The 21,521-nt window shown below is 40.4% G+C and overlaps 1 protein-coding gene across 2 annotated transcripts in view; it reads right to left on the bottom strand.

Annotated features, from left to right (window-relative positions):
- Window positions 1-21,521, bottom strand: part of PODXL2 (podocalyxin like 2) — a 65,612-nt gene that overhangs the window by 2,050 nt on the left and 42,041 nt on the right. For both annotated transcript variants that reach the window (XM_089521368.1, XM_089521376.1), the window contains exons 3-7: window positions 17,062-18,002; window positions 14,215-14,289; window positions 7,733-7,889; window positions 3,046-3,107; window positions 55-234 (exon numbers count right to left, since the gene is read on the bottom strand). In XM_089521368.1, coding sequence (XP_089377494.1) covers window positions 55-234; window positions 3,046-3,107; window positions 7,733-7,889; window positions 14,215-14,289; window positions 17,062-18,002 — 1,415 coding nt within the window. The remainder of the gene's footprint in view (window positions 1-54; window positions 235-3,045; window positions 3,108-7,732; window positions 7,890-14,214; window positions 14,290-17,061; window positions 18,003-21,521) is intronic.

Here is a 21,521-nt window from a genome sequence, read left to right as displayed (position 1 = left end):
ATTTCAGTCCTAAAAAGAATAAATATTCAAACCATATACTAGATGTGGACTCACCATGTTCTTCATCTTGGGCAAGCGCCTTTGCCAGCAGTTGTAAATCAGTCCCATTATAATGATGATGACACAGATTGAGCCAATGATTACTAGCACCACAAAAAGTTTCCCATAATCACTGTGGGTCTGACTGGGACGTGACTGGCAACTTGATGTAGTTGTATAGTTCTGGATGCCAATCTAAAAACAAATAGTTACAGAAACTCAATGCAATCTACACAGTTGAAGGTTAAACAAGGGATCGCTGAACAATATATACACACATGCATAAACAAATAAATACTATGTACGCATGACTTGAAGGCACATGCACACATTGTTTAGGTAAGTAAGATTATTTCAAAGATATTTGCTGTAGAGGAATCAATCCAAGCAGAATAGATCTTCTCAATTAATGGGAATTTAGTAATTTTGTCATGTGTATGTTTCTTTGATTCAGTAAGTCTACCCTAATTAGAACTAACAATCAGATATAGGCAAAAAGTCTCAGGTGATCCTGAGCCAGAAAGACTCTTGAATCTACCTACCTATCTATCCATCTATCTATCTATCTGAACTTCAATATGTTCTGCAGAAGCCCTGTTCCATGTCTACTGCCAAATTCAACAGGACAAGTTATCACTGTGGGGGGCCTTTTTGGTAAGGGCACTCTGATTAGGGAACAGCCTTCCCAGAGTTAACTGGTAGCAATTTTATGGTCTTTTGGTATCAAGCGAAGACCTTTTTTTAAATCCAAACCTTGTAAATAATGTGCTTTCTTAGTTTAGACCGCTCAGTTAAAAACCTGTGTTTTAATTATAATTACTTTTAATTGTCTATTAAAATTTCTAACAAAAAGAGGCAATTAATTTTTTAAAAATTCAATTCACTAATTTACATTGAGATTTTAGCATGAACAGAATGCCAGAATTAATTAAGAGTGCACTAGAGAGCCAACAAATGTTACATTTCACAGCTTGTTCATTACCCCAAAACTAATTCTCTTGGATTTTTTTAAAAAAAAAACATTATTGATTTTTGTGTTAGTCTTATTCCCTCTATGTTGGAGAATAACAATGTTTAGGTCTTAAAATATAAACCACTTGTTCAAGAGTAGTTCCAGTGGGAGGAATCATGTTAAAGAGTTTTGACTTCAGCAGTCTCAGTAACTGATCCTACTCTACCCCATTATATTTCTAAACATATTAAAAATCCATATTACTGAAATCCAACACTTTTATATATATAAAGTCTGGAAGATTTTAGAAAATTGCAGAAGCATTAGAAAGCCACATGAAGTAAAAACCAAAAAAAGGGGGGAGGGAAAAAGAAGCAGGGAGTAAATCAAGGCTGACATTTTTTTAGTTTCATTCTGGTAAAGTTTTTAGTGCAGATTTTTTAATTTAATGGCAGTTTAACATAACTTAATAGTTCATTTTCCTCCTCTTCTAACAGAAATATCATTGAATTTGATTTTTTTTAGCTGATTAGTAATTAATTAAGTGCATTAACCTTTCCTGCTAACTTCCCTATCACTGCATAATCCTATCAAGTATTTCTGGTTGAGGGATATAGGATTTGGCAGAAACTCCGCAATGCTAGCAGAACACTAGAAACATAGGGGCTGTACAGACAGCCCTGGAAGCGCAGGATTGGGGCCACAGTAACCGCACATGCAGCCCTGTGGTCCCAATCCAGCATTTTTCCAGGCCAAAGAGAAGCGGCAAAATGCCGTTTCTGTTTACCCTGGGAGAAGGGTGCCCTTGCGGCTTCATGCCTGCCGGCACCCTGACCCTAAGAAAGAGAAAGGGGCAAACCTTTTCTCCTCTGCATTGTTGGCGCGGCTGTGTGGTTACTGCTCCAGTGATGCTTGCACAGAAAGGAGCTGCAAAATGCACCTCCTTTCCGCGCCACTGGTAAGGCGCCATAAGTGCCCTCCAGAGGCACAGTGACATGTCCTGTGCAACGTGCAGTTTGGACGTGTCTCACAGGACACGTCATGGATGCGCACCCCGTGTGGGTGGGGCTGTGCAATCATGGCGGCGCCCACACGTACTAGGATTAGGGAGAGTGTGATTACTGTACACTCCTGAACCCTAGTATCAGCAGCGGCACACTGCTTTTGGCCCATGTGTACCGGTCCAAAGTTATTTTTAGGTGCCTTCCTTCTCTCATTGGCATGGCACTAAAGAAAATTGTGTTCACACTAACACAGGGCCCCTCCAGAAGCAGGCACTATGTTTTAGAAATTAATCACATTTCTTGGATAGAAACAGCTTTCCTTTTGCAGTGATACACTTTCACACAAACACACCATTTATTACGCATAGAGTGGTTATCTCTCTGATGTCACTGTAAAATTATTTGCTATGACAGAAACACAGTTGAAGTAACTTGCAGTAATCTTGGTGAATGGCCCTCAGCTAGCTACTAAACGGGTAATCAAGTCTTACACTACCCTTTAACATGTTGGATTGGGTATAATAGAAGCCAAAGGATTCTGTAATGTCATATTTCCTAGTTCAAACAGAGGATGATAAAAGCATTAAGAGCTTCCTAGTCAGCAAAGGCATCCCAGAAACTGAATGGGAAATCTCAGATGAGAGCCCATGCTCACTGAGAACAGATGAGAGCTTAGTGTGCTATGTATTTAAAAGGTCCCCACAAGCAGTACCTGCAAAAGTTGTAACTCATGTTGGTATGACCAGTAAAGAAAGTCATTTATGTATTTCTCCATGTTCTTATGAACAGCATGAAGGATCCCAAGAGATTATAATAATACATTTTTAAAAACATGAACAGTGTGGAGACCATCCACAGAATCAGTCACACACTTAATGAAAATTGACATTTGATGACTCATCATTTATCAGACAGGAAAGAAAGGATTTCTGCTGTAAAACTGCTGTGCCATCAGTTTGCCTGTTCTGGGCTCAGAGCCCAGTTCTGGGTTAATAGTCAAGGTAGTGAATTTAATTGTACTTTTCCCTTTGTGATTGAACAAGATCTTACTTCAGCTAAACTCCTCCGCATGTCACCTAGTGCCAGAAGAACATCATTTGTTGGGACAACCCCTAGGAAATTAAATAGAAATAGAAAAATTAGTTCTATGTGCTTTTTTAAAAAGTTACTTTCATATATAGAGAAATACCATGTTAGGATTAAAGCAATATTCTCTGTATAAAATAGTAATGCAAGACACTCCTTTCATTACAGGGCAAACCTTTCCCATTGGATTTGAAGCCAAATTTCTGCCTTGGCATTTCCCTAACCATCTAAGTCTGAAGCCAAATTATAAAGTTGGTCACACACTCCTAATTTGTTAGGGGAACTATTAAACCAGTCCAGATTCAGATCCAACAGAAGGTTCACTGCATTCTCATTAAGTATAGATGTTTCTACTGGTGGAGGAAACCAGGTGGCCGAGGTGGCATTCAGCATACTGTCTATAAATAAGCCAGAAGTCTTAGTATTCTTAGTGATTCCAGCTTATAATTACATCAGAACGAGGCATACACAATTGTCACTGAAATCTTCAAAAATCCCAAATGGACATCTGTACATGAAGCTTACCATAAAAGAGAAAATCTCAATAGAGGCAATTGGATAAAATATGAAGATAAGATAAAAACAAGAGAAGATTTAAAGCAAGAAGGGATGAATACTCATTGGTTTCTATATCAGCAATTAATGGAAACCTTTAAAAAGGATACAAAAAGATATGCAATAGCAACAGAAAACACTGAAATAGATAAAATCTTTTAGACAGGTGAGAAAAAACTAATAACAAAACTTTATAAATTCCTACTTGATTTTGTATTGAAAGAGAAAACTATCAAAATCAACATGCTTAAATGGATGCAGAATTCTAGGAAGACCATTTCCATTGTCAAGCTGGGAAAAAGTCTGGAGAGAAAATTTGAAATTCTCAAAATGTAACAATTTAAGAGAAAACTATTACAAAGTATTCTTCAGGTGGTATACCACTCCGACCAAATTGGCCAAAATAAGAAAAGATAATAATAACACATGCTGGAAATGTGAAAGAAGACCAGGAACCCTGTATCATATGTTGTGTAGCAAGATACAGATTTACTGGAAAGCTATACATAAAACTATTATGGAATATACCATTTAAACCAGAATTATTTTTCCTGAACATAACAGACATCCTTGAAATAAAACTAAAAGAGGATGAAAGGAATGTCTTACTATACATGATCACCACAACAAGAGTGACACTTGCCAGACACTGGAAATCTAAAACTGTACTACAGTAGAAGAATGGTTAGGGAAATTAAGTGAAATGGTAACTATGGACAGACTAACCATGTATATTAATGGGAAAACTATACAACGGTATGAGAAGAAATGAGAAAAGATAATTAAATTATGGGAGAAGTAAAATAAATTATAAATGTGAATAAGAAAGGGGAAAAGTTAGAGAAAGAAATTTAGTGTTATGACCCTTTCAATTTATGGTTAGGATGTAGTAAAAAAAAATTCCCTTGATTATACATTATGTATAAAGTCTTTTTTGTGAAATAGTTGTTGTATGAATAGAAAGCTAAAACTATTGAGCTGAGGTATTAGGAAGTTAGTAAAGAAGTCGTATGAATGAAGGGAGGGGAAGAAGATCAGGGGAATTAAGGGATGGAGGGAAGATAGAAAAGACGGAGTATGTATGTAGAATGTGTATTAGAGAATTTTATTGATGGAAAATGGAAGTTGAAAAATAAAAATTCAAAAAAAATCTTCAAAAATCTCTGGATGGACATTACCAATGGATAGCATATAAATTAGCTCAGATATCCTGACAAATGGGAAACATTGTAGCAAGTTCTTCACAATGGAGCATCTAGAAAACCAGTTGTTGCCTCTCATGTTCCTTTTTTCTTATTTAAACATGATATTTTCACCATCCAGTTGTGGGTGGGGCAGGAATAATAATAATAAAATAATATTTTTTATTTATATCCCACCTCTCCCAAAGGATCGAGGCGAGTCACAACCAAAATTACATAAATAAATATGTCACATACATAATAATTACATGATCCCCTTATCTCCTTTCTAAAACTAATCCACATAATAACATAAAAAACCATGGCCTAGAAATAATGTCCACCATCTCTTTTTATGCCTCTTAATAGCATCAAAATTTATCTGTTTGTAAGGCAGCGATCACTTCCATTCACAGTACTACCAAGTGTATCACAGAACTGGAGCCCCAATTCTGGCAGATGCCAAAATGACTGTTCCAATTGCACAAAAATGCCTTTACTAGAAGGTTCAACAGAGTACAAAACAGACAACTCAGAATCAATTTATATCACTGGAAAAGCACTCATTCATACCAAGGATGCAGAAAATCACCATTTAAAAGGCTAGTTTATTTAACAGCCACTGTGACAGACTTTTATCATGCTATTTAGTATTTATAGGATTCAGACTTAGGGGCTTAAACTCAGAGATGAAAAACAAAAATTGTATTAGGAAAACAAATAAAATCATTTCTGGTCTGTTTCGAAGATAATTAGTTTGCTTTTTTTTAAAAAAAAAAATCAACTAGAACAGTTATTTTGCAACCACCTTCCTCAACAACTGAAAGCCCTGAATGTTTCTTGTAACAGGGTTGACCGTTACCATATTACTACAGAGTGAGATACACCATCCTTCTTCTGCTTGTCACCTTCTGTGGAGGAGGAAGGCAAAGGATTTGTCACCACTATCTGGCTTAAGAGGTCTCACGTCAAAGAATATCAAAAAGCTCAAACCAGAATCAAGACAGATTAAGGAAGAGTAAAGGTAGGTGTTTGGCCTGTTCCTATATAACTCAAGAAATGTGGCTAACAGAATGGTTATGATACTCTGGGTGGGGCAGCAATGCTAATATCCAACATTAAGTGGAGAAAAGTAGTTACAAATGGAAGCAGAATTTTTTAAAATCTGTGTGGTTAATGAGAGATTTCACACAAAGCTCGTACTGCACCAGGCTGAACTTAGGTCTGTTATGCTTGGTGTGACAGTGTGCAGGGACATAGCCAGGATTTTGGGAAGGGGGAGGTCCAGACTAAGTGCCACCATTATAATGGGGCTTGGATATGGCGGTGCGTCAGCACACACCATTCATTTTATCTAACGGAAGGGGGGGCGGACCCCAAGGACCCCCCCCCCCATGGCTACATCCCTGCAGTGTGGCCCACTACAAACTGTGATGATTTAACATTACAAACCGTACCCTCTAACATGCATACTCAACTACATTTCAGTGGGGAAAAACACATTAGGATGTTTTTCACACATCTCTCCTTTTCATCTAATTTGATCTCCTGACTCTAATTTAATTCTCAGTTTAGGCTACTGCACAGTTCCCATTCCTCCCCACACTGCATATGTAGTGAGACCAAAAAGTGGAGCACAGTGTCCTCACATTGCAAGTTTCTTCAGAACAACTTTCTTCTGTTAGCTGTAGCTTGTGGAGGCAGGGAAGCTCAGAATGTAAAGACATAATTTAGCACTTTTGTGCCCAACTAAATCTTATGTGAGTGATTAGAAGGTGGTGGAGATGTGGAGACACTGCTTTTGGTCCCGTGAATATGTCAACTGTAACATGTAGTTCCAACCTCACATACCTTATTGTCACAGTTATGAGAGCTGACCATCTTCTATCTCCTATATTCATTTCTTTTGGGCCTGTCAATATATTGCTGCAATAGATTCAGCTGAAAATAAGGAACTTCTAGCAACTCCAGCACTACAAGAGTTAGTGAAGAATATTACAGATCATATTCCTGATTTTTGTTTGTTTGTTTAGCCATTTCTCTCTAAAGGAGTAACAGATCTTTTATAGTCAGACAGCACAACTTGGACACCTAGCTGTAAGAAACATGAGTGATATGTAAACAAAGCTCCATTCTGTCCCAGAAAAAAAGGAAGAAATATGAAGAAATACACGGAAAAGGTACACCAGCACATATTTACGGAAGGATAAAGGGGTGGAGCAGGATGGTGATGCAAGAAATACGGTGAAGATCAAACCTACACAGAGCTTGAAAGGTCAGAAGATAGATTCTAATAAAGAAGAACAGGAGTAATTTAAAAGATTAACCAGGGAGCAATATAGCTTGAAAATTACTGATGAAAAGAGTTACAGTCACTATTCAGATACCATAGTATTGCATATTACTTAAGATATAGCATGATATACAGCAGGGGTAGGCAACCTGTGGCCCGCGGGCCGAATGCGGCCCGGCAAGGCCTTGGGACCGGCCCCAGCCCGCTCCTGCCGCCGATTGCCACCGGGGCCTTTGGTGTCTCACACGAGGGGCATAGTGGGGCAATTGTCTATAGAAGCCTCAGAAACATGCATTTATCTTAACATTTTTTTAAAAATCAGCAAATTTTTTCGCATGCCCTCCATTTTTTATTTAAAAAGTGCCCTCCATTAGAAAATTTTGTTCTACATTTGTCCCGGTTTATTTATTTATTTAATTTTTTTAAAAAATTTTTTAATTATTTATTTTTTGGCTTCGGCCCCCCAGTTGTCTGAGGGACAGCAACCCGGCCCCCGGCTCAAAAGGGTTGCCTACCCCTGATATACAGCATGAAAGGATGTTTCTCACACAGAAGATGAGTCATCAAAGATCAACTTCGTTTGGTGAAAGAAGTATCATCTTTGTTTTCCACAAAAACTTACCATGCTCTCCTGCCAAGGTCATGAGCAGGTGTTTGTCGTTCTCATTGGGTTTGCTTAGGGAGATCAACCATTGGCCCTGCAGTCCATTTTCAAACCTTGAGAAAGCATCCTCTACCAGTGCCAACAACTGGAGGCCCCTCTCCATTCGGAACTCCTCCTAGAACAAATAATATTTTTCAGTCTGTAAAACGGAGGCCTATCGATACCATGAATATACACCTCTTTACTGAAATGCAATTGTTCATAGAAAATGGCAGTGGATGCAGGCTTTGAGGAAGAGATATCCAAAGAGACAAAGCTTCTGGAAGACACAAGACAGCACCAATGGTAATTTGGAAATTAATATGTATCTCAGTTCCCATTTCTTCTCTTCAAAATCTTTCCTCGTGTGGTCCATTAGTACTTCCTACACACAGAGTATTTCCATCCTAGCTGTTGCCATTTTCAACATTCAAATTTACCAGCTGCAACAGATCATACAAATTTCACAGTCCTAATTTCACAAATCCAGTTGTGGATTTGTTCCAGTTTCAGTTAGAGTAGACCTGCTGAATCCATGGAATTTATATAAGTTTTGATTTATCACGTTTCCATTGATTCAGTAAACTAGTCTCTCTGAGACTAGCAAACTGGATTTAGGCCAAAAAGTGATATACAGTAGTTCTTTTCATATAATCAGGTTGTACAGTCCAGGGTTTCTAAATACAGCACGCCCGTACACGGGCTTACCACACACGGACTTGGTCATGCAGATGGCGAGCCCTAATATGGTAAATGGGGGGCGCCATGCTGTGCGCCGCAGAGATGCGCCCCATTCAAATGAATGGAACTTTGTTATACGTGTAATTTGCCTTACGTGGGGGGGGGGGTCCGGGACAGATCCCCTGCGTAAGGTTAGGACACACAATAAAGAATTTGGATTGTCCAATTACACAATGCTTTTATGCTGAAATAGGAAAGTGTCCCTTCAAAATTAAGGACAGGAGCAAAGCTCCTTCCTTCCTTTGATGCATCCTGAAACCTCAGCCCTTTTTAGGTCCTAGCATGGGATCTGGGAAGCTCACAATGTAAAGACATCAGCTGGTGTCCTGTTAGTGAATTATAAGCCAGACTTCATGCTTTTCCAACTCAACTTTTTTTGAGTTTGAAGTTCAAATGCTGTTCTAACCAAACAATGATCACCCCCAACCAACACTGTAAGGAGTGCAACTTCCCACAAACACAGCAATTTGCCTGTTGTTGTCATGGCAGTTTCAGTAAGGACATGCCCAGGTATTTTCATGTATCTGAATGTGCTGAATACTTGTCACAGTGCGTCCAGGCACAAAAATGGCTATGTTGTACAGACTAAGCTGCTTACAAGGTTGGCTTTTCGGGGCTAGCATTGAGAGACGTAGCAACAGACATGCATCTATATGATATATGTACATCACATGCTGTAGGCTCTCAGCCATTATTTACCACTTTTTGCCAATCCAGAGGGCAGTCGAGAGGCAAATGATGCTTGAAACTAAGTGAATGTGGATTTAACTACAAGTTACCTGGATCCTGCATACATCCCTCCTGAGAAAGGAAAAGGCACGAATAATAATAATAATAATAATAATAATAATAATAATAAATGTTTTTAAAGGGCCAAGAGCCTCGGTGATTCAGTTCAAACTGCAGGTCACAGAGAGATGGTCCCATTCAGCGATATGTTGCTCATCACTTGGCAAGACCTCTCCCACTTCTGCCTTTCAATTCTTGTTCAGTTGCCGTGCCAACCTAAAGGCCATCCAGATTATTAATATGTGCTAGCGCTGCTGGTTGCTGTGGCAACCGGAAGCACTCAGGCCTAATTAGGAAAGACAAGGAGGAGTCTGACCTGAGTCACAAAGGCCCCTCAGCACCTTGTTTCACAAGGCAAAGGTTAGGTAGGGACCCTGGCTGGGGAAAACTCAGTGCAGCAAGACAGGCAACTTGGCAGAGGGAAAAGGCAGAAAACATTAAGCTATAAGAGCCAGGCCCTAGACTGCACAACCAGAAAGAGCAAGTGTACATGGTAACCACACCACTGCATGAAGACTTCTTGTTAAATCAAAAGGGCTTCAGCGTATATAGCGATTCTATAGTATGAGACCTACAAGACATCCTGTTATTAACAGCCATGCTAAGATCTTGCAGACAGAATAACCAAATGTCATAACTGCAAAGGAGGACAAGGACGCATCACAAAATGTAGGGTATTTAAGAAACATTGAGGACATCACAACATTAAAAGCTAAGAAACACTCATATAAAGATAAAGCCATGCTTCATAGTCTTGCTCAAAATGGAGGACATTTTGAAATTTCTCCTGGACAGAAGGTTGAAATGTAGGGCATGTCTGGGTAAAAGGAGGGCATCTGGTCACCCTCCTTGCAGACTCAGGGCCATGACTGGGATGTGCAATGAAATGTTTCAGTGTGGAACAATCCACTTCAAAATTTCAGCCAGCCTTAGAATTTCCAGTGGTATCAGTGGAGTGATGTCACCTGATGTGGGGTGACAGTGACAGGAGCAGACAGCACTGCCACCTTCTCTCCCTCTGCTTTGCCTGCCTACCCAACCTGTTTCAGAAAGGGCTAGGCAGCTGGACAAGTAGATGGGCGAACCAACAGACAGACTGCCTTGCCCTCTCTTCCCAGAGGGAAAGGAGAGTGGGACAATGTCCTGCAATGTGAAAATCCTCCCCCTTTTGGCAGAGGCACCTTGGCTGGTGATGGCAATTGGGGGGGGGGGGGGAATTAAGACAGATGATGAGTGAGTTCCCCACTTGGTGTTCACCCCCTCTAGGCCTTCACCCAGTACAGTCAGCATCCCTGCACTCCCCTATGGACACCCCTGCTTACAATCATAAATGGCAAAGTCAGAAGAGACCTCAAATGTCACTTAGTGCAGCCCACTGCCAATTCCCCAACTCTCTGGTTTTCAATTTAATTCTTCCACTAACAGCAAGTAATAGAGGCCACCAAAAATACTCACTTTTGAGTCACCTCCTTTACAGTTTTTTATTCTACATTTTTTAATGTTGCAAATCTTGGGGTCCTCTCATGCTTGCTTCAGATAGTGCCACATAGCTACGTAAAGATTAGCATGCAGGGAAATTTTGTTTTTCATTAGTGTGTAGGATAGGCAGTGAAACATGTATTTTTTATCTAGCAGGCCAAAATCCTCACAGCATCTGCAGAAGACCTAGCTGAGACAGAACTAGTGTCAGTGTATTCAAGCCCTTCTCTACCGCTATAAGAACAAGAACTAACCTTTAAAAAATGAAGATAATCAGAATCCTGTACACACGCATTGCTATGTTTCTTGTGGTACCAGATTACTACATCTGTACAGAGTTCTAGTGTTGAAATTTAACTAAACACGGAAAACATAGCATGTCAAAAAAGAAATGGGGACAAGGTTCAGGGAAGAGAGGTGTAGATAAGGGGTGGATGCTCTGTGTTGTGTATTAGTTTTGTTTTGTTTTGAATCATTCAACAGTATGATTTCATATCCACCGTAAGTTTTTAAAAGACTCTTCCCCACTGTTAACAAAAAACATTTTGTTATAATTGTTTCATCTAAAGATCTTGTGAACTGGTTTCATCTAAAGTTATTGTGAACCTTTAACAAGAAAGGGATTTTGGATAATCAATTAACTGCAGCTTTATGGGATTGCTGGAGGAGTAATGGATTAGTGGAGTGTCTCTAGTTAACAGGCACTAAATAGTAAACAAGATAAAGGGCAGCAAAAAGGTCACAATGAAGATTTAATGGCAGCAGGCTGGCACTCTGAATGACTCTCATTGGAAAATGTGTTTGTGTTTCTAGCTATACTTAAGGATGGATATGTCTTCTGTATACACGTGTGGATACTTTAAAATGAATTATGTCAATAGTTCTGTATTATGTAAAAGAAATCGCTTGATTAAGCTTTGTGTGCCAATTACTACAACAAGTGTACTGTAATGTGTGTTTTCCCCCTTCTGGCTGCTATAGATATCTGGTACTGTTGCACAGTGTGTATTAATGTTTGCCACAATGCTTCTCTCTTCTGAAGCACAGCAGAAAGAGATGGAGTTGGTCCATTATATTAGAAGGAACAGGTGAAACATCATCTGGCCTAGATAGTAAGCAGAGCTCAGTTGTCTGGTCTCTACCTACACCTGGAATTGGCAACTGGCCCTGCCTTTCTCTAAAACACTTCTTCAGTCATTAACTCTTCTCTAGATCTTTCTCCTGCTGTTGCTAACCAGCAAGGCCAAGGGATCTTTAATTTGTTTTAGCTGGTAAAGAAATTATTAACCACAGTCGGCCCTCCACTTTTACAAGGGTTAGGGATGCAAGACCCCCATGAAAGTGGGAAAACTGCAAATAAACCTCCCCCCCTCCAATGTGGAAGCTACTTACGGGATGAGAGGGAGCAGGGAGAGCAGCACTCGCACACACTCAGATTCTTTGCCCCCCCCCTTTCTGTAAGTGGCAGGTTTAACATTCATGAATAACCAAAATCATGAATGCTAAACCAGCAAAAATTGAGGGCCCACTGTAGTTGTTTTGTTACTGATGTTTTATTTACTTTTTATGAAACTATTTTGATTTTTCTTCAGTTGTATTGTTCATACTCCTGTATGTCTCGAAATTTTAGTAAAAAAAATTGACCCAAAAAAACTGAGGTCAATGTAAGTACTGTACTTAACTCTTATTAAAAAAGGAACAATCCCTTGGTGAAAGGTAAGAGTGTAATCTGTCCTGAAAGCACTGACTACCCCCTTTACTCTCTCATCCACCCAGCCTTTAGTGTGAGCACAAACAGTTATGCCTGCTGGGATTTTTTAAATTCTTTCACATGGGCCTGTTACAGACTGCCAAAATAAAGCTGCTTCAGGTCTCTTTGGAGGTATGCTATTTAAATGATGCATGGATCCGGAGGTCGCGCCAAAGCCACACTCCATTCCTAAGCACTGGAGTGCAACTTTGGTGCAGCTTCCGGATTCTTAGGATGCATGCATCATTTAAACAGCATACCTCCAAAGAGACCCGAAGCAGCTTTATTTTGGCAGTCTGTAACAGTCCATTGTTTTCTTTTGCTTCATCCTTTAGATCCTTTGTTACATGGCCCTAAGTTTTACCCTCAACTTATCCATGGGTCATATCAAAATCTATATTTTTGGTCCCACAACCTGCCCTCAATTTCAACATGAGATCAACTTATAGTCGAGTATATATGGTAGTTATTTTACTCTGTTGTGAACTGTGTTTATAGGAAGACAGTATACGGTGCACCTGCATCATACGCGGGTGTGCTTTACGCAGCTTTCAGCATACGCTGAAGCCATGCAGGGAAAAGGGGCGGCGCGTCCTATAGGGAACAATTTAAACATTTAAATGGAGCTCAAGCATAGGTGGAATTTGCTTTACGCGGGGGAGTCCAGAACGGATCCCTCACGTAAAGCAAGGGCGCACTGTACAAGAAAAGTGACTGGCTGATTCAAGACACAATGGTGCAGTATTTGGGAGGGAGGGTTCACCACAATATTTCCTTCACAACACTTCCTAAAGTGGGCTGCAAGTAAGCCCAAGCAGGTCACAAACCATATGTGGCCAGCTCTGCAGCTCCAGGAGATAAGTTAAGCAGGCCTTTGATGGAGATGGTGAGCAGCAACAGCAGCATATCCATCACAGGCCTGCTTAACTTATACAATGCTGCAGAGGCTGCTATTGTTGTTTTTGTGGTTGTTGTTGTTGTTTCTTGTTTGCCTCTCCCTATGGATTGAGGAACAGAACAATAACAGATTAAATACAACACATGACATCAGTTTAAAACTCATAAACCAGATAAAAGAACATATAAAACCATGAAGTCTGTTTTATAGTCATAGCTATCGAATATCTAGTAGTATCAGGATATTATTTTATATTCCTCAGTATGGAATCATTGTAATTTGTCTTGAAAGACAAATCACCAGGTTCTTTTTCATATCACTTTTTAAAGACATGAATACACCATCTCAAGTCTCAACTATACAGAGATTTCCTTATACAATTGTTTCACAGAAATGTGAAAAAGTTAAGCTCCGCACATCTGTTTCTGAGGCAAATCGACATCTAATCCCAATGAACTTTCAAAATCCTAATTCATACATTCCCCAAGTGGTGTATTTTCTAGTTCCTCGTGAATGGATTTCAAGCTGTTCCACGAACATTTGGATGCATACAGCTGCAACCATACCAGAGTTACTTGGGAATAAGCCCCATCGAATTTAATTTAATTTACTTTCAAATAGATATGCACAGTGTCCCTTTTTAACTCATATGGAGATTTTAGTACAAGGGCTTTTTGTTCATTTGTTTGTTTTTGCTACTTGAGAGAGACAGATTATATCAAATTCTACAAACCATCTTGAATTATCTTGATATGAAAGGAAAGCAGAATTGTATTTGAAAAGGGGAGGGAGCAATCTACTCACACAGTCAATGTTGTCTGACATGTTCAAGATTATGTAGTTTTTGCCTGCCAAATTGCTCCAGTCCTTACAGGTCACCTGGAAAATAATAACATGATTTAGCTGGAAATTATATGGAAAGATGTACAGCTTTTCTGAACATTTGCTCTCTGTACTCACAACTGGCAGCAGATTTCTCAAATCTCATTCTGAAACCATGAAGAATATAAGACAGAACTTTATTTGCTATGGCTCCATTTTATATAATCTTGGGATTTGTTGTTTGGTGAGTAACAGTCACCTATGTATCCAGTACAGTGTTAACTATGAGCTGCCACAACATCACTTCTGTCCTATGCTTTGAGTAGTAGACAGTCAAGCATATTGTCACTGTACCAATAATTGCCAAAATTGTATAAATGAGTAGGAAACAGTGTATGTGGTTGAAATTTAACATTTCAGTCACCCCCAAATTCCATGGAGATGATCTCTGAGAATTGCCACAGCTTTGTTCCCTTCCTAATGCTTACTAGGTCACAAAATATTGTGAAGCATAGCAATTCCAGGCTCATAACAATAATAATAATAATAAAATTTATTTATATACCGCTATTCCAAATTCCAAATTCGATCACAGCGGTGTACAACAGAAGTGATACATTATAACATTAACGAACAAGTATCACCAACAACATGTTAAAAACATCCCAATACAATTTAAAAACTATAAAACATACAACCTTTAAAACACACACACAAAAACTAGCTGGATAAACTGTTGTATATCAAAAGGGAGAACCACACAACATCAGGACATATGGGGGAAAGCTTGTTGGAAGAGGAAGGTCTTTAGTTTCTTCCTAAAAAGATCAAGAGAGGCGACGGAGCAGGTCTGCGGGGCCGAGAAGGAGAATGCCCTTTGTAAAGACGAGGTATATTTCGCCTTAGGAACCCTCAACAGATGCTTCCCGACTGATCTGAGAGTGCGGGGCGGATTATATGGGGAGAGGCGGTCTTCCAAGTACCCTGGGCCCAAGCCATTTAGGGCTTTGTAGGTAATAACCAACACCTTGTATTGCACCCGGAAGCGAATGGGCAGCCAGTGTAGATCTTGTAAAATAGGTGTTATATGGCTAGTCCTGGCACATCCAGTGACCAATCTTGCTGCCATATTCTGTACTAATTGAAGCTTCCGGGTTTGGTACAAGGGTTGCCCCATGTAGAGCGCATTACAGAAATCCAACCAAGAGGTTACCAGAGCACGTATGGAGAATTGGGAAAAATATTGTCAACATGTGCTCTATAAATGTGCTGTCTACTACTCCAAAGAATGCATCCAAACTTCTTGAGAACTGGCTTTTATAAGGTACCATAGCACTGCCTCTCATTCAACTTTTCATATAAACACAAGATGGTCTGAAAAATAGTATCCCCATGCTGATATCCTTAATGTACTCAATATGGATGACACGTTCAACATTAAAATTTTCAGACACACAAATAATGTACTGAAGCTTCAGAATGACATCCTATGTGAGTCATGATAGCATTGAACTTGGTTCAGTGCTTTGGTGGGGGAAAAGACATGTATGCATAATAGTTAAGTGGGTCTGGGTACCCAAATCCAAGCTTTAGACCAGGGGTAGGCAACCTGCAGCCCCTGGGCCAGATCCGGCCCGGCGAGGCCTTGGGACTGGCCCCAGCCCGTTCCTGCCGCCAATTGCCGCCAGGGCCTTTGGGGGGCAATTGTCTATAGAAGCCTCAGAAACATGTATTTATATTAACATTTTTTTAAAAATCAGCAAATTTTTTCACATGTCCTCCATTTTTTAAACAAAGTGTCCTCCAATTTGTCCCCGTTTATTTATATATTTAATTTTTTAAAATTATTTAATTATTTATTTTTTTACTTCGGCCCCCCAGTTGTCTGAGGGGCAGCAACCCGGCCCCTGGCTCAAAAAGGTTGCCTACCCCTGCTTTAGACCATCCCAAATCATGTACCCAACTCTCCAATGGATTATCTTTTATTGGTGGTCTATCATAGTGCCTGACCTAATAGTGCTCACAGGAAACACTGTGTTGCCAAGTATGCATACTGAAGCCTAAAACCAGATATAGTATAATCATTTTTTGCCCTTGGAAAGGCCAAAACAGACAGACAGACAAAGCATGAAATGTATGGGATACATTTCTAAAATAACAAACCTTGTCATACATAGAACACGTTTCTAGCATTGTGGTACCTTAAGCACTAACATATTTCTTGCACCGTGGGTACCACGGGTACCCAGGAAGTCTGTGATTATGACCTGGTTGTTTTGATGCTTGACTCAATATTGGATAGTTGCTGTTTTAACTTGTTTTCTTATGATATTTTTAATTTGTTGTTTTAACTTCTAGATTGTACGCCATAGGCAGGCTTTTTATATATTCTATATATTCTCGATTTTACTTGGTTTTGTACAGCGCCGTGTACATTTACGGCGCTTTATAAATAAAGCTAATAATAATAATATGAAATTATTTTATTATTTGTTTATTTTATTCATTTATATGATTTTATTTCCTCAGAATAGTTTCAGGCTGCCATAAACAATGAACATTTACGGTTTTGAACCAAAGGGTCAAAGCACAATATTTGTGCTATGTTTCTGATTCATGTCTCTTAGGGCTAAGTACAGGATTTATATTGAAAAAAGTTATAGACAATTCACATTTGATCCAGAAGGTGAGTATTACAATGAAAGTGGTATAATCCCCCCTCTCTCCCATAATTTGATGTGTTCTCGTTTTGGAAACCCAGATCAGGAGAGGTTACTATATAACTATAAATGCACATCACCCAGAAAAGAACAAGAACATCACTGTTACCTGTGTCAGACTCCAAGGCACTCCTGTGGACAGCACAGCCATGCGGGCATCTCCAGTTTGTGGTGCAAAGCTTCGTTCTCCTGCAGCAGTTGCTGTGACTGGCAACTTTGTCATATTTTGATTGGGAGTAGGAGTAGGTGCTGGCTTATCAGTCCAGTCCCAGAAATCCACTGAAGAGCTGGGGTTTGATGGGCTGCTAGAAGTCCTGGAAGCAGTCTCAGAAACCTGGGTGCCATCGCCATAAGATTGTGTTATGAGAAGATCTCCCCCTGTCTGCTTCTTTGTTTCAGCCTCTTCTGTGGCCTCTATAGCTACTGTCCCTGCAGCTGAATCAGCATGCCCCATTCCTGTTCCTTTTGTGGGCTTTGGACTGTCTCCACTCATTGAGGTCTCCACTTCTCTTACATTAGATGGCATTGCAGCTGTTGTTGTTATGGTCTTCATATGTTCCCCTCCTACTGTGGCCCTTTGGTTTTCTGAGGTTATTCTAAGAGGGATGTCCGAGATAAGCTGGGCTCCTTTAGGAGTAGCTGACAAAATGGAGGACAGAGGCAAGACACTGGGGCCCATGCTGCTCCCTAGGTCAAGGCCTGAGGAAGCATGCTCAGGAGCAGATTCATCCTCTTGCCTGTCAACCAGCACCTCAGTCACAAGACCTGTTGTGCTGGCTGTGGTGGAGAAAAGCATAGAGTGTGATGCATCTTGCCCAGGTGTTTCAGAAAAACTGACTTTGGGTATTTGGCTGCTCTGGGACACTCCTTTTGATTGGTTTATAGGAAGCAACCCTTCCTCTTCCTCAAGGGCACTGGTGGAAGGCACTTCAGAGTCAGGCTCAATAGAATCAAGTGACTGACGGAAAGTGGGCACTTCCTGAGGGTCTTTGATCTGTGTCCCATTTCCTTTAGGTAATGCCTTCTGGGAGGCAAGTGGAAAACTGTAGTCTGAAGAAAAGAAAGAAAAAAGGGATATTATGAATAATCCAGAAAATCAAGGAAATTGAAAGACTTAATTCTGGGATCTCCTACATCTGTCTCTCAGAGATGTTATACAAATGTATAGTTAGCAAAACATATTCTAATTAATCTACCATCCTTATTCACCTTAAATTTCCACATTGTCTCAAAAGACCATTAGATCTTCTTTCTTGATTCTTTCCTAGATCCAAAACACAATGCAGAAATAATTCAGTTAGAGACTGCGTTAATTGCCCTAGCTCAGTGCTGGGGAATTCTGGGAACTGTAGTTTTGTGAGACATTTATCCTTCTCTGTCAGTGTTCTGGTGCCACAATGAACTACAATATCCAGGATTCCCTAGTACTGAGCCAAGGCAGTGAAAGCAATCTCAAAAAGGATTATTTCTGCAGTGTATTTTGAACCCTAGACAACTATATCTTTGAATGGCTTTCTTTTAATTCCTCATCAAAGATCTATTTTTCCCTGCAGCACTAACCACTGCTTAAAATCATATATTGTCAAGTGGTATGTACATTAGACATACCCTTCCCCACTTCTTAACACTTTCCCACTTGATCTAATACACATTTAAGGACAGGAGAGGTAAACTCTGATTTTATAACACACACCATACACCAATAATCATAACTGAACAACTGATTTGTTGCTGTCATTTATATTCAGCTGGCTATATAGATCACATAATCAATAGTAGAAAAAACACTGAGTAATATTTTCTTCTTCATGCATCATTCAGGGCAAGCCCTTTGCTCTCTTTTATCAGCTCTGCAACTTCAGTGGTTAAAATTTTTAAGATATCTTGCACACTGTATTACCCTAATAACCATACCAACTTTTAAAAGATGGAAGCCTTCTCCACCCCTGCATTCTTGGGGTCCTGGAATATATTCAGTCTGGAACCCACCAGATGCCTTAGATGCTAACTACCATTAGCCCCAGCCAGCTTGGCCACTGCTCAGGAATACTGGAAGTTGTAGTACAAAACACTGGGAGACTGGAATCATCGAATCATCGAATAATAGAGTTGGAAGAGACCACAAGGGCCATCCAGTCCAACCCCCCTGCCATGTAGGAAATCTCAGTCTAAACATCCCCGACAGATGGCCATCCATCCTCTGTTTAAAGACTTCCTAGGAGGGAGATTCCACCACACTCTGTGGAAGTATGTTCCACTGTCAAACAGCCCTTACTGTCAGGAAGTTCTTCCTAATGTTGAGGTGGAATCTCTTTTCCTGTAGCTTGCATCCATGGTTCTGGACCCTAGTCTCTGGAGCAGCAGAAAACAAGCTTGCTTCCTCCTCAATATGACATCCCTTCAAATATTTATTGTAAAATAAATACTGATACTACATGTTCATAGTTCTAATGAAAGGTTTTAAAGCGTGAGTAGGCTTTTAAGATGGGGAGCTTGCCATCATAAGCAATCTTGATAGATTATGGAGGAACAGTACAAAAATATCCAGAAGATCGGAATTTTTCCAACGTTATTTTACAGGCTTCCTCCTCATGGCCTATAGAGCATATTTTTTGCCACTGGGTGTTGTATTGTATTGCATTCAATCAGTGTATCTGATCCCTGGTGAACAACCAATGTTCACTTATACATCAGAGGTGGAGAGTGCCAGGTGGTACCACATGCTCAGAAGAAACATCTTTAACCACCTATAGCAGTGGTGATGAACCTTTTAGAGACCGAGTGCCCAAACTCAAAGGTATTTCCATACTGGGTGTTACCCAATGATGGGGAGTGGGACTTCTGGGGTCCCTGGAGACAGCTGAAGGCCCAGGAGGGCAGGGCAAAGATGAGGAACAGGCACGTACCTGTTCCTACTCTTCCCCCACTCTGTGTGCCCCCAGAAATGGCTTCGTATGTCAGAGAGGGCACATGTGCCATAGGTTCGCCACCATGGGCCTATTATAGAGAAGACATCTCATTCTGTCATTCCAACTGCCAATGCCCTGGCCTCAGAGGGAGAGAATAAGAAGCAGGCACAGTTCCACCATACTTAACCCAGAGGCAAAAGAAAGGCCTCCTTCTGTACCAACTGCCAGCACCTTGGCCTCGGGAAAAAATAAGAGATAGCTTCTGCTGGACTTGATCCCCTTCCCACTGCCACCCCCTTTCCTTGTATGTTGTGTCTTTAAATGGTAAGCCTGAGGGCAAGGGACTCTTTACCCATTTGTAAGCCACTCTGAGAGCATTTCTGAAGAGCATGGTATAAATACAAAAAACAAACAAACACAAACAAAATCTAGCTAGCTAGCTAGCATACTATCCATATTACAGCTTTACACATTTAAGTTATGTAATGGAAGTGAAGAAGGCACCTGTGCAGATTGATATTCCTCAAATTCAAAAGAACACCATCTGCATATCATTCTCAAGAGCAGTTGTATGTGGAACTCATTCCTGAAATAGGCTCACCAGAAGAAGAGCAAAGCATTTGAACTAACTTTTGGTGGCCAATATTGCTCACCCAATCCCGTGAAATGATCATGAGTGGAGGAGAGGGGAAATGATATTGCAAAACTCCTGCTCAAGTGGGGCAGCAGGAGCTCAGTTTTTCAGCAGCAGGTGATCAGCAGCACTGTCATTGATTACTTGACCTTGGTTCAGTGCACATGTTGCTGGATTGGCACCATGTGTCCCAATAACACCAGAGAAAGGGAAATCAAGAATTCTGTATCAGTGTGTCATTTCACTGAATGCAAGCTCCCAAGAAAAAATGGCATGCCCTCTCTGGACTAATATCAAAATACACTCATCCCTCCATATTTGCGGCTTTGATTATTCGCGGCTTTGATTAATATGTTCTCTCTAGGAATATGTAGGTCCTCTAGTGCAACTCTATGGTCAACTTTAACTAAAGGTTGCACTGAAATACCTAAGATTCCTAGAGAGAATATTCTACTAGGCATTTGTATCTCCTCCAGTGCAGTTCTATGGTCAGTGTCTCTTGGACGTTGACCACAGAGTTGCACTGGAGGACCTAGAGATTCCTAGAGAGGTGTCCTCTCAGGTAAAAAATGGTGTTTTTGTTATTTGCGGTTTTTCCATATTCACGGGAGTCTTGTGCCCCTAACTCTAGCGAATATGGAAGGACGAGTGTAACAGAAGTAAGTGGTGTCCATGTAAATACAGTTATAGACACCTAAGAAAGGTATTTCTTGTCTATTGGGCCTTTTCGCACTATACAGTCACCCCTCCTAACTCATGGGGGATCCGTTCCAGACCCCCCTGTGACTTAGGAGACTCACAGATAATCAAGCCTCATTAAAATGAATGGGATATGCTCCTGCGCGGGAGCACGCCCCATTCATCTCAATGGCGGGTCGCCCCTCCGCAGATCATCAAGTCCACTGATTGACGGGGCAACTGTAGGAGTACACTTTAACAGCATAGTTGTATCCCATGTAATTTGTGGAGGCACTACAGCTCTCTGGCTGAGAATTCTCAATACTCCCCCCTAAACTAAAAATCCCA

The sequence above is a fragment of the Sceloporus occidentalis genome, unplaced genomic scaffold (genome assembly GCF_023333645.1).
Source record: "Sceloporus occidentalis isolate IW3139 unplaced genomic scaffold, rSceOcc1.0.p SCAF_1, whole genome shotgun sequence".
In the NCBI taxonomy this organism is placed as follows: Eukaryota; Metazoa; Chordata; class Lepidosauria; order Squamata; family Phrynosomatidae; genus Sceloporus; species Sceloporus occidentalis.
The sequence above is the reverse complement of the archived record's forward strand: the minus strand, read 5'-3'. Positions and strand labels throughout refer to the sequence as shown.